At 40.8% G+C, this 13646-nt stretch overlaps 1 protein-coding gene across 1 annotated transcript in view; it reads left to right on the top strand.

Moving 5' to 3' along the window:
* LOC124275257 (tyrosine-protein phosphatase Lar-like) overlaps nt 1–10623 on the top strand; it is a 168005-nt gene extending 157382 nt beyond the window's left edge. The window contains exons 26-36 of the mRNA XM_046710737.1: nt 517–615; nt 1503–1622; nt 1985–2139; nt 2862–3147; nt 3861–3954; nt 4648–4724; nt 4993–5127; nt 5487–5612; nt 5747–5901; nt 6347–6482; nt 7637–10623. Coding sequence (XP_046566693.1) covers nt 517–615; nt 1503–1622; nt 1985–2139; nt 2862–3147; nt 3861–3954; nt 4648–4724; nt 4993–5127; nt 5487–5612; nt 5747–5901; nt 6347–6482; nt 7637–7705 — 1452 coding nt within the window. The 3' untranslated portion in view covers nt 7706–10623. The remainder of the gene's footprint in view (nt 1–516; nt 616–1502; nt 1623–1984; nt 2140–2861; nt 3148–3860; nt 3955–4647; nt 4725–4992; nt 5128–5486; nt 5613–5746; nt 5902–6346; nt 6483–7636) is intronic.
* The last annotated feature ends 3023 nt before the right edge of the window (nt 10624–13646 follow it).

Raw genomic sequence — 13646 nt, 5'->3', positions numbered from 1 at the left:
CATAAATAAGTTCCCAGGGCCCTGTTCTTACAAAGGGGTCTTAGTGCCATGATAGTCGTATGTCTGCATATCACATCAGTAAAAGACTAATCTCAATAGGGGTGAAACGGTACACTTTTACCACGGTACGGTACGTATTGCGGTACAAGGCCTTCGGTTCGGTCCATTTCGGTTCCATATATGAGATATGATCATAATGTGCAGAAAAGAAAAGAAAACGCATAGAATTTGACAACATGATTTGATTTCTAGACATTTTAGAAAAGGTTTAAAAAGGTTAATAAAATGATGGTACGAAAACCGAAAATACCAATTTGTTTTATTGCACTACTTTATACCAAAGGCAAAATACCGATACCGCAGTATACCTGTTTCACCCCTAATTCTCAACAATGTGTGGGTTCCATTGCTTGTCATGTTATATGCCTGGAATATAGTAGCTTTCTACGTCTTGGCAGATTGCCATAAATCTTGTATAAAGAAAAGTTCAAGAAATTTTTATGCTGACTGTTTCAGGGTCCCCTGCCGGAAACGTTTGGAGACTTCTGGCGCATGGTGTGGGAACAGCGTTCCACCACGATAGTCATGATGACCAAGCTTGAAGAAAGATCACGGGTAAGTTCAAGATCGCCGTGTCACCCAAATAAACAAATCAAACTTGTCTCATATCGCCATGCCATGAAGATGTGGCTGAGAATTGGTCTTCACGCAACATGCTTAGTCATTAGAAGTGACAGGAGTAGGTTACTACATAGGTAGATCATCATATCTCAGCTGCATGGTTCAATGCTCATGATATCAATCACAGGATTGTCTGGTCTAGATTATTAACAGACTACAATTATTAAGCAGGAATATTCCTTTGTGTAGTAAATCGTGTGGAACAACAACAAAAATATTATTGAACACGGAATCAGATAGAAGAAAATAAATCCAGCTTCAGTAACTTGTTTGTTATGATAAGGTGAGAGTATTTTTGTATTCTGTAATGTTTCTTATTATCCATATGGTGAAACATAACCAGTGTCATAAATATCATATGTGCACATATTACTTTTGCCCAGCAACCATTATTTCTGTGTCTGTGACGTTATTAAACAATTGAACGTGACGTCAATGAAATGGGCAGGCACACTTGCTTACCATGTTTTACTGCACAAATGCATATGAATAAAATGGATAATAAAGAAATTATTACACTTGAAAGTGTGCCACACGACTTATATGGAACTTGTGCCAAAATTTTCACACTCGTTTTGTATAAGTCGTATGACACTCGTGTAATAATCTCTATTTAATCCATCTACATACTCATGTGGACAAATTCACTCATCTTGTCTTGAATTGTATCTTGTTGGTGCTTTGAATTGCTGAATTTTCTTGTTGTTTACTGATTCATAATAATGTTTTTTTAGCCCATTTAAAATATATAAAATTAGTGCATTTTTTTGTCCTTTTATCAAATTTTCAATCTCTTGTGATTTTTTATTTTATTTTCGCAGATAAAATGTGACCAGTACTGGCCCTCTCGTGGAGCTGAGACTTACGGCATAATGCATATTCATCTGGTTGACGTGACGGAACTCGCTACATACACCGTGAGAACATTCCAAATTGCCAGGGTAAGTAATGTCATCAGGATAATGCTTGTATAGATGGATGTTCATCATCTGTGACAGAATAGCTTCTCACCAAATACATTATATGATATGTTCAGCCACCCCCTTGGGAGACTCTGGGTTGGAACAGGTCCCCAACAACAGGTGCTTGTCATATGAGGCAATTGCATGGATTGTGCAGTCACACTCATTGTGGGCCATCATACCCCAACAGCATGCACAATCCTCAAAATATCTATCATTGGTTAGTTTGGTCCAAACCGCCACTATCTTTTAGCTCTATTATTCCATGGGTATTGAAAACAAACCCAGAATTGTACATCACAGTTGACACAGTTCAGTAATATGTTTGCTGATGTTGACAGTATGGCTGCCCCGAGAAGCGTGAAGTTCGACAGTTCCAGTTCACTGCCTGGCCAGATCATGGAGTGCCAGACCACCCAACACCACTTCTCATGTTCATGCGCAGAGTCAAATCCAGCAACCCAGCCGACGCTGGGCCCATGGTGGTACACTGCAGGTAGGTTGGCAGTTGGTTGAGGAAACATACCTAGAGATCACAGTTTGTACAGGGCTTGAAAAACACTTGAAGTTCAACAGCTGTTTGGAAACGCTTGAATTTAAGTGTGGCTTTGAAACCCTTTAAATAATGTTGCTGCCTATCATATTTGGATTGTCAAAACATTTTGGAGAAATTCTCGGTGCTACACCTTGTGTTTTTTGTTCCAATAGCAAAATTAGAGGTCTCTCTTGGCTCTCATTTCCGTGAGACCTTGTGTCACTGCGTAAATATCCTTTCAAATATAATGTATATTTTTTGTTAATACTGGTAAATGTATTACAGTAGAAACCCTTTAATGTCTTTGTCGTTATTTTGTGTGAATATGATTGAGTTTCAAGCTTACTTTGAAGCGTGAAGACTATAGTTACGAGGGAGTAAAGCCCAAAGGGAGGTAACCCTCCATGCAATGCAATGTTTTAAAGCCACTTGGTCTACAGCAACAGCTTGGTTACTGCTTGTTTGTCGAGGTCATTGTCACTGACAGGTCAAAGGGAGATAATTGAAAAATTAAACAAATTTGGCCAAAGAAGAACATTGAATATGAAATCTTCCTCTGATATAAACAGCCAATCATCATTGTAAAGCATTAATTTTAAGATGCAGAGGTTATTCATGTCTGTAACACTTAAATATGTATGTATAACAAAGGTACCAAATGAAGTCAATATTGCTTGTTTCAGTGCTGGTGTGGGCCGGACAGGAGCTTTCATAGTGATAGACGCCATGCTGGAGAGGATTAAGCATGAAAAGACTGTTGATATATACGGGCATGTAACCTGCCTCCGTGCTCAACGAAACTACATGGTACAAACCGAGGACCAATATATCTTCATCCACGACTCTCTGCTGGAGGCGGTACAGTGCGGCAACACTGAGGTGCCCGCTCGGAACCTCACAGCACATATACAGAAACTCACAGCCCCTGAGCCAGGCGAGACTGTCACAGGCATGGAACTGGAATTCAAGGTACAGCCACCAGCTTTCTGTTATTTGAGATATTTTATAAGATTCAGGCACTGGGAAAAAATTTCACATGACAAACATGAACCTTGTCATTTATATATACTGCAATATTAACTATTACTATTTTGTTGGAATGATTACAGTATTTGCCTGAATAAGCTCCACATCTAGTACAGTATGGCATGTAATCTTTACAAGCACACACTACTAAGACCAACAGTTTCATGACTGTCCTATTTTCTTGTGTATATTGCAGATTATTGAAAACACCAAAGTAGACGGGGAATGTAATTGCCTTGTATCTAACATTTAAACTGTATTTTGCAGTTAATGTGTGAGCTTTGACTGACTACCACATAGTCTCTGACAACACATTCAGTGTGGGGGCGGTGGGGTAGCCTAGTTGTTAAAGTGTTGGCTCGTCATGCCGAAGACCCGGGTTCGAATCCCCACATGGGTACAATGCGTGAAGCCCATTTCTGGTGTCCCCTGCCGTGATGTTGCTGGAATATTGCTAAAAGTGGCGTAAATCCAAACTCAGTCAGTCAGTCTGTCATTCAGTCTGGATGGGTATTATAAGCACCACCCCATATTCATCCCCACCTATACCCAAAACTTTTGTCAATTGTCTGAGGAGCTTATTACAGGAAATACGATTCAATGTTTTAAACCTAATTCTGCCAATACGATTAATAATACAATTTTCTATTTTGCAGAGATTAGCCAATGTGAAGGCCAGTCCAAATAGATTTGTTAGCGCAAATCTTCCAGTCAACAAATTCAAAAATAGACTTGTCAATATACTGCCTTGTAAGTATGTTTCATGTGTTTGTTACTTAATAGAACCTGATTTACACAGAGTTCCTGAAAACAGTTAAAAATGATCTCATTCTTACGTCAACATAAACTGATACAATAAACAGTTAAGGATGTTATGCCGTATCACATACTGGTACCTTGATTATAGTTATCACTGCCCTTTGTTGTGCCAGAGTTGCTCCCAAGGCCGCCTGTGCCAGTGGTAAGACATGACAGAAAGGATGGAATGGAGGCCTAGTTGATCAAGTGTCATTGTACCTCTATGCCATGGGCTGTACACAATACAGAGTTAAATAGATGTCGATAATTTTTCAATATGGTGAATAACACATATGCGCTACAGTTTTAAAGAGGTGAAGGAGTGTTTTAGTTCAAATTTTTACGACCCGTGAAGATCCGGGGTAGAATAGGACTTCAGCAACCCAGGCTTGCCACAAAAGGCGACTATGCTTGTCGTAAGAGGCGACTAACGGGATCGGGTGGTCAGGCTCGCTGACTTGGTTGACACATGTCATCGGTTCCCAATTGCGCAGATCGATGGTCATGCTGTTGATCACTGGATTGTCTGGTCCAGACTTGATTATTTAGAGACCGCCGCCATATAGCTGGAATATTGCTAAGTGCGGCGTAAAACTCAACTCACTCACTCAAATTTTACCTTAATGGTCCATATCCCTATTTCAGATGAGTCTACTCGAGTGTGTCTGCAGCCGATCCGGGGAGTGGATGGTTCAGATTACATCAATGCAAGCTTTATAGACGTAAGATTCTTCATTAGATTTACACAAACATTGCATAATTCAGTCTTGTTCAGTTTGCCTCTTGTTCCAAAGATCAAAGTTTGACACTGAGAATGGTAATGTTTGTGTGGCCCCTTCATCCGCCAGTGTAAATTGCATATTGTTTCTTACATCACGAAATCATACAAAATTCCACAAAATTCTTTCATTAATAATGCATCCAGAATGCATTTACAACTTTGATACTGGTTATGTGCAGAATTTGACGTGCGTATTGTCTGATTTGCAGGGATACCGCTACAAGAAGGCATACATCGCCACCCAAGGTCCACTGGCGGAGACAACAGAAGACTTCTGGAGAATGTTGTGGGAGCACAACTCGACCATCATCGTCATGTTGACCAAACTTCGAGAGATGGGCAGGGTATGTTGACTTTTACACAAGGCTGCAGTGTCAGACAGCTGTGGTAGATATGGTACCGAAACAATAGGGTATTGTTAGTAAAGTAATCATAGTATATCATAGTAAGTGTCCTTTCCATGCATATATAAATTGTTCTCCTTATTTTAGGAGAAATTTCATACCCTGTAGCTTATATTTGTTTAGAGATGGAAAATCAGGATTCAGGACTGTCTGAAAAATCACGACTTCTGTTCAATTCACTTCCGCACACTTTCCACTAAAACTGCCCTCGCTCACTCTGATATGTTCATCAAGAATATTATTAATGAGTGTCATTTCAGTATCAGTTTTCATTAAAGTTGCTTTGTTGTTTTTTGCAGGAAAAATGTCACCAATACTGGCCAAGTGAGAGGTCAGCCCGTTATCAGTATTTCGTGGTCGATCCTATGACCGAGTACAACATGCCACAGTACATTCTCAGAGAGTTCAAGGTCACAGACGCTAGGGTATGTCACTCTGTTGTTCTATGTGTTGAAAATACTTCCTTTTCTTTGAGCAATGGTTATGAGATATGTATCTAACCCATTATTACTTTATCAGCCATATGTTTTTCAAACAATTTCAACTATTTTGTTTCCAGGATGGCCAATCTCGGACAATACGTCAGTTCCAGTTCACAGACTGGCCAGAGCAAGGAGTGCCAAAATCTGGAGAGGGATTCATTGATTTCATTGGACAGGTCCACAAGACAAAGGAACAGTTTGGACAGGAAGGACCTATCACTGTTCACTGCAGGTTTGTATAATATTCCCTCTTCAAGAAAATCTTCAGGATGTGCTGATAGTGGGTTCCAATCCCATGTTTGCTTTGATGATGATCTTTGGTCTGGTTGGACCTGTTCTTGATGATTTCAAGCGATAACTGTCAAGGATCTATTTCATAAGCCTGTCCTTCTAAATGAAACTGAGACAATCTGCTATAACAAATATTTATTCAAATGATCTATCCCCACCATGATATTGCTGGAATATTGCTTAAAGCAACATAAAACCATCTTACTCACTCACTCGCTCACTCAAATGTTGTATGATGGTATCAGTAACTGGATTGCCTGGTCCAGACATGATTATGTTCAGACTACTGTCTATATGTCTGGAATATTGCCTTGTGCAACGTTATACAACAAACAAATACAACATTGTAGTTTACCAAGCTGTTCGCATGTGTCTGGTTGTTGCAGTGCTGGTGTTGGACGGACTGGCGTGTTCATCACCCTTAGTATTGTGCTGGAGAGGATGCGTTACGAGGGCGTAGTGGACATGTTCCAGACTGTAAAGATGTTGAGGACACAGAGACCAGCAATGGTTCAGACAGAGGTAAGACATGCGAGTACTAGGGCTGGGGTGGTTCCAAATTTTCTACCCAGGTACAACACCCACTATTACCCTACCTAACCCGGATACACGTTATGTTAATTCCTGACGTCAAAATTTGCAAGGAATGGCAATATATTCTTCGGCTCAGAGGCTAAAATTTTGAGGTTTTCATTATCTTAACCATGTATTGTATTCAAAAGAGGTGACCGTAAATTATGTCTAAATCTTCAAAGATAATACAACCTATTAATCATGAAAGAATAACACGTTACATTGTTTAATGTATTAGTCACATGATCATAACGGGTCCGGATATTGAGAGTGGTACCCGGGTCCAACTCATTACCCACGCGTCCCGGCTATCCAGGGTACCCGTCCCAGCCCTAGCGAGTACTGTTTCCCAGGTGTAAATCATCAATAGTTCATGCTTCATCACCACAGGCTCGCAAATGAAATTGGACACTTTCTACGTGTAACATATGCTCTGTAATCTAGACTTTAAACCTGTGTAGTCCCTGGGGTCTCTGATGTAGTGCAGGTCACCAATACCCAGTGTTTCTTATAACAGCCTGGGCGGTGGGGTAGCCTAATGGTTAAAGCATTGGCTCGTCACTCCGAAAACCCGGGTTCGAATCCCCACATGGGCACAATGTTTGAAGCCCATTTCTGGTGTCCCCTCCCGTGATGTTGCTGGAATATTGCTAAAAGCGGCGTAAAACCAAACTCAGTCAGTCAGTCTTATAACAGCCAGTAAAAACTATGGGTGGGTAAAGTTTGTGATCTGGGCCCCGTTTCACAAAGCTCTCGTAGCGCTACGACTATTGTAAGTCAATGTTGCAGAATAGGAGGTAGGAATGCTACGAGGAAAGTTACGAGATCTTAGGCTTACGAGAGCTTTGTGAATCTGTTCCCTGGATCTCAAAGGTCCAAATCACTACTATCAAACACTGGTTGCCCAGTGCTGTTACAGTATTTCACAGGTACATATCTTATGGCTTTTAAGACTGCATCATAACATATTATCACTCATGTTTTCAAGGCACCTTGGAATATATGGAAGTGATAAATTTAAGGCCGACCAAGTAAACATTCAGTAGCATTGTATTTTGTTCCGTTTTCTCTCCATGTTATTATTTACAATTTTGATGTTTCAGGATCAATACCAGTTCAACTATCGAGCAGCGTTGGAGTATTTGGGATCTTTCGACCACTATGCAAACTGACAGACCGGGGACAGCGTGTTTCAAGCTATGCAGCCCTCGGTACCTTGGTGATAGAAGGACGTTGTGGAAGTCAAGTTTGGAGAGAGTCAAGCTCAGAAATGTGACACAGGACATTTTATATGGTTACATGTCTTGAATCTGACTGCTCTCGAACATTCATCTTGACTGTGGCTTGTGTACTCTTGTTCAGAGAGTTTATTCATGAGATTTTATCACCAGGGATTTGTATGTGACAATACATGGATTTGATTCATCAAGCTGTCAAGTGGTTGAAAGTGCGATGTTAGCATCAGAGGGTGCAGCAGATCATCGGACCAAGCTGCTTCCATATTTGGTCGCCATACTTGCTTCCGCCGCCGCTAGAGCAAGTCTTGCATTGGATCATACTGTATCAACGACTGTTTGTGATCATGTGACACCCTCCATCCTACATCGCTTGCTGCTTGTTGAAGAGGGAGCAGCCATTTCAAAAGATCCATGTATTTTGGCGTGATCCGGTGGCGCTCCGTGCTTGTGTTGTCGTACTAGCCAATATTTCAACTGGACTGAGCAATATATATAGTCGTCTTCTCTTTAGTTGATGGATAGAACAAGTGAATACTGACATGATTAGACATATTCACTGACAGAGAGGTGAACCTCGTCTAATGAGAGAATGTATGTAAGTGTCAATCATGGACATTGAACTATGGGAAAGCTGTGAGACAGTGGATGAAATTGGCACGAGCGAGATTTCATGAGGACACTGTAGCCATTTTCAATTGTACAATAGACTGTATCATTATTGTCATCCATGTGTCCTATTTTCATGTTGCATTATGTTTTTTCAATTTGCTACATATTGTACATTGTCAGTGTATCGTACATCACTCAGTTCATTACATTTCCATTATCGGTGTCCACGTTATAGCCAGACATTTTCAGTGGTATGATCAGTAGGCCTCGTACAGTTGTCATGGTGACATTTTTACAACAACAAAAAGTGAGTCCGTTTTATAAAAAAAAAATGTGACTTGTGTCATCGGATCAGTGTTAAAAGTATGAATGATTACCTAACAAGTCATGTAGCATTCATTTGCTCCACATTGTCTCAAGGTTGTGCTGTATTCTCTCACACCTTTTGCCTTGATAGACCAAGGTTGGGTTCTGTAAGACCAGTCTCCCTACTTAAGGGCCAGCCATGTCACAAGATCATCAGACTGACGTGCAAGGTATGCTACTTACAAGGTGTATGTATTAATCAATGTCTCACTCATATTGGGTTACATTTCGATCATGATCGTTCAAATTCAAATTTTTCAAATTTGATGTTATTTATTACTAACGTTGATTGTTAATTTTAAAATTACTGGGTTACATTTTGTGTGACAAGTTATGATTTAATCTGTGTTGACTTCTGAGAAAAATCTGAGCTGAATGCTACCCATGTTGAAATCGTAACCCCAGTCAACAGAAGATGTACAATTTTGAGCTCAAATCAATCGATAGTGTAGAGCATGTACTCAAATTACAACCGTTGATGTTTATAATGCAAATTGTTGAGCAAAATATCAAGGAAGATCATTATTACATCATGGTAGTTAGATTTAATATGGACCATCATTGTAGAATCTCCCAGAGAGCATTATGTTTGTGTTTGTGTTCTTCTGTCATGTGACACAAAGCTGAATGGTAATCACTATTTAAACCCTGTATTGTTAATATTCGACCTTGTGTATTACCTTTATTTTGGAGGTGTTCAAATTGTGCAATGGACCTTCTTCTACTGAATTCTTAGGGGCCAAACATTCATACTTCAGGCTTTGTACCCCACCCTGTAGAAATGATCATTCAATCTCGTGTTGGACTTCTCTAAGGGAGAGCACTCTTCCTGTTAAACTTTCTTGTGCTAGATATGTAGAAATGCCATGGATTTTGAAGCATGTATCTATTTGTGATCAAGTACTATCCTGTGTAATTAAATATCTTTATCTTGCGCACTTACAAACTTTTGAGTAAGTTTGAACCCCAATATCAACTTTCCTATACGCAATTTTTGAAACGTCAAGAAAGCCAATCATCTGTGATTAACTTATGCAAAATTTCCAACAGTCTTTAGTTCTGATTTGCAACACCTTTTTCAAGCACATCAAGTGCAACACAGCATGCCAAAATTATTCCGTATTTTGCTACCAATTAAGTCCTCGTCTCGAGGTTCAAGCTTATTCCTCCTCCTCAGTTTCTGTAGTTGTCACAAACTTAGGCTCCTGTTTTTAGTTTCAAAACCAAAGAACAGATACATTTGAAAGAAATGGAATTCCATTGTCTATTCAGTTGTATGCTGGATGTTGTTATGTTATAATACTTCCTCTGAAAGTTGACCAGTTCCACCAAGCAGCCCTTGCACCTTCTTGCCACTAACATTGTGATATAAGTGCTCGTAATCACCCAGCGGCTGATATTTGTGATCCTTTCAAGTGAAATTAAATTTCACTATGCTACAAAATATTAAAACTATCATTCCAAATCAGATCTCAGAACCTCATGAATCATTAAGACTGTCAAGATTTGTAAACACCTTTCAGAGGAAGTATACTCGACAAGGGGTTAAAAACCTCTTTTTACTCCACAACTGCGTAACTCTGTACAATTGCATAATGTAGATACCTGATTATCTCCCCTGAGCTGAAGCTGTAGATAGAGCTGAAATCTATGGGTGTGGCCAGTCGAAACTCGTACAACTCGCGGCCCTCCGAGCCCGCCCACAACCCACCTACCCGGCTGTTACGTGCATGTGTACAATCAGTTTGTGTTGCTAAGATTCGGTCGTACACCTGGTCACAGTGCATGCATCTCAACTGGTATTTTGTATGTGATGGAATCATCCGGAAATTTATCAATATTTCAGCCAGTAAAGTCAAATAAAGAATAATGCTCAAGTTGCTGTTTCCTGTTTTGTTGTGCGAGGTCATGTTGCAAACAACAAACCATTGTCTCCACAGGGGATCAAGTTGCTGTTTCCTGTTCTGCTGTATGCTGCCATGTTAAAAACAACAAACCAAGATCTCCATCTTGAGAAAGAACGTAATGAGAAATGTCTGCCAAGCTACAGTCACTAGAGGTTAGAGCGTCCGCCCGGGGAGGGGAAGGTCGCGGTTCGATCCCCGGCCGCGTCATACCAAAAGACGTTAAAATATGGTACTTGTTGGTCCCTGTCTGGCGCTCGGCATTAATGGGTACAACAAAGACTGGTCGGCTCGGAGTCAGTATAATGTGTCTGAGTGGGGTATTCATGCTTCACTGTGGCTTGGTATCTCAGTGGGCTAGCACTATAAAACCAGCTTCAGTCTGGGCTAGTACAAGCAGCCACACATACACACGCATGCACGTCATCATATGAGCTAAATATTCTCAAGCACGATGATAAACCCAATTTCACATCACCTCACCTGTTCAAGGGTTTGCACTAACCTGGCGTAAACACTACTTATGCTGTATGAAGATAGTTTTTGTGGAAAGTTGAGTGTTTTCTCCCACACTAGATGAGTGAGTGAGTTCAGTTTCACACAGCACTCCGCAATATTCCAGTCTGGACCAGACAATCCGGTGATCAACAGCATGAGCATCGATCTACGCAACTGGGATACAATGACGTGTCAACCAAATTAGTGAGCCTGACCACCCAATCCCACCCTTGGCCTTTTATGACAAGCATAGGTTACTGAAGATCAATTCTAACCCACACTAGATGATGTAACTGAAACAGTGCTCAAAGCAGAAATCCTGATACCTTCTCATTCAAGTAGATAACCTTCAGGGGATCACACTGATTCAGATGTATGCTTACAGGGATGTTTCTGTAGGGGTAGCCTAGTGGTTAAAGCTTTGGCTCGTCACGCCAAAGACCCGGGTTCGAATCCCCACAAGGGTACAATGTGTGAAGCCCATTTCTGGTGTTCTCCGCCGTGATGTTGCTGTTGCTGGAATATTGCTAAAAGCAGCATAAAACCAAACTCAGTCAGTCAGTTCAATGCGGCGGGGCATACTACTTATCAAAGAAGTTAGAAAGTCGTGGTCCATGCTGTCCCAATATCGGACCACCTCTTCTTTCATTTGAGCAATGTTTGTCAGATGTTTCTTATTGACACTTTCCTTCATAAGTCCCCGGACATTTTCTATTGGATTTAGGGAGCACCTTTAGAATACAGCACCACAACTTCTCGTGAGGCCGATCTCTGCCGTAGGTCACGTGTCGTTAAGACAAGCAACCAGTTTGTGAGAACCCGTCGGACGCGAACCCGCGACCTTCGGATTGTTAGCTCGACAGCTAACCGACTGAGCTACGTCCACACTGTTGCACAATGTGCAAATTTATCGAGTCATTCCTGTGACGTCACGGAAATGAACGGAAAGAGTCGAATAGGTCACGGACAATTACGAATGCTACGGGTAGACTTGGTGTCTCGTGATTTTATTCTCCGGACAATTGCCGAATGGATCCGATGCCATTTGGCACACTCGTCCCATTCCGTAATCTACAAATTAACGTGTGGCGTGGAATGAGCCGATATGCCTCAAACTGAAAAGGGTTGTTGACGTCAGGCGTCAGACGTAGATTTCACGGTGCATGCATGAATGACGCGCTTTTATATAAATCGGTGATTTTGTGACAGAAAAGTGATGTAGGGAACACTGTAAGGATAATGTGGATCGCACTAAGGAACGAGGGAGACATGAGCATGTGTAGTGACGGCACGAGGGTGAGTTAGCCTTCGAATCATTACTTTACAAAATTTATGTTGCGTGTGAAAGAGGCTTGAGTGCAAATTCCAGACCAATTTCCATTAGCCCAAAATTTCTACATTAACCCATTTCATAATGTACTTTCGACGTTTTTGGTTTCCCGTTTTTGTGTGAAAAAAAGTATTAAAATGCAAAAAGGAAAAACAACAAATGGTACTCACGTATTACACCGGTCATGTACCTGCTATATTGGATTAGGTCCCTAACCCTAACCCTAACCCTAAACCCTAAACCCTCAGCCCTAACCCTAACCCTAACCCCTTGAAATAATCCTAATAAATAGAATGCATTGACCGAACCACCGGACATGTACCTACTATATATTGCATTAGGTCCCCAACCCCAACCCTAACCCTAAACCCTAAACCCTAACCCTAGTCCTAGTCCTAGTCCTAGCCCTAGCCCTAGCCCTAGCCCTAGCCCTAGCCCTAGCCCTAACCCTAACCCCAATCCCTTGAATTAATCCTAATAAATAGAATGCATTGACCGAACCGGCGCAAACACGACTGACGTGTCTAGTGTAATGCATTATTACCGCTTCGAAAAATAAAATACTAATAAAACACTTTTCTATGTAATGGTGCAAATTACTGAATGACAAATATATATATGTAAATTTAAAAAATTAAAAAATACAAAATACACAAAACATAACACCTCAGCAGCCCGTAATACAAATAAATATGAGCGTATTAGTGAAAAAAGAAAAATATTTCAAACTGGTGCTTGCAAAATATTGCGCATCCGCCGGTATACAACTACTGGAAACTCTCAACATCGTTGGGCTTATGCAATGACATAGCTCGTAGAGATGAAACACCAGTGAGCGGAGCTTATACGCACTCGCTGAGCCAGACAACCGTGTTGCCATGCAGGCGTCATAAGGCATTGTTTCGAGAACGTGCTTTCGAACAAAATCACATTACATTACGTAAAAGGGTATTATGACGTATTTTTAAAGTTTGTGGTGCTGTATTCTAAAGGTAGGCCTGGTGCTCAATGCCATCTCCATTTGCAATATTTTTCAAAACACGATAAACAGTGGACAAAGGGATGCCTGTTCTACTTGAACTCACTTTAGCTGATCTGATATCCTTGTTATAATACTCTAACATCAACTTCCTCTTCTCTAAATCATCCATACTGAGGATCACTGAAA

The sequence above is a fragment of the Haliotis rubra genome, unplaced genomic scaffold, assembly GCF_003918875.1.
Source record: "Haliotis rubra isolate DU_JTF1 unplaced genomic scaffold, ASM391887v1 Scf2, whole genome shotgun sequence".
Taxonomy (NCBI): Eukaryota; Metazoa; Mollusca; class Gastropoda; order Lepetellida; family Haliotidae; genus Haliotis; species Haliotis rubra.
The sequence above is the reverse complement of the archived record's forward strand: the minus strand, read 5'-3'. Positions and strand labels throughout refer to the sequence as shown.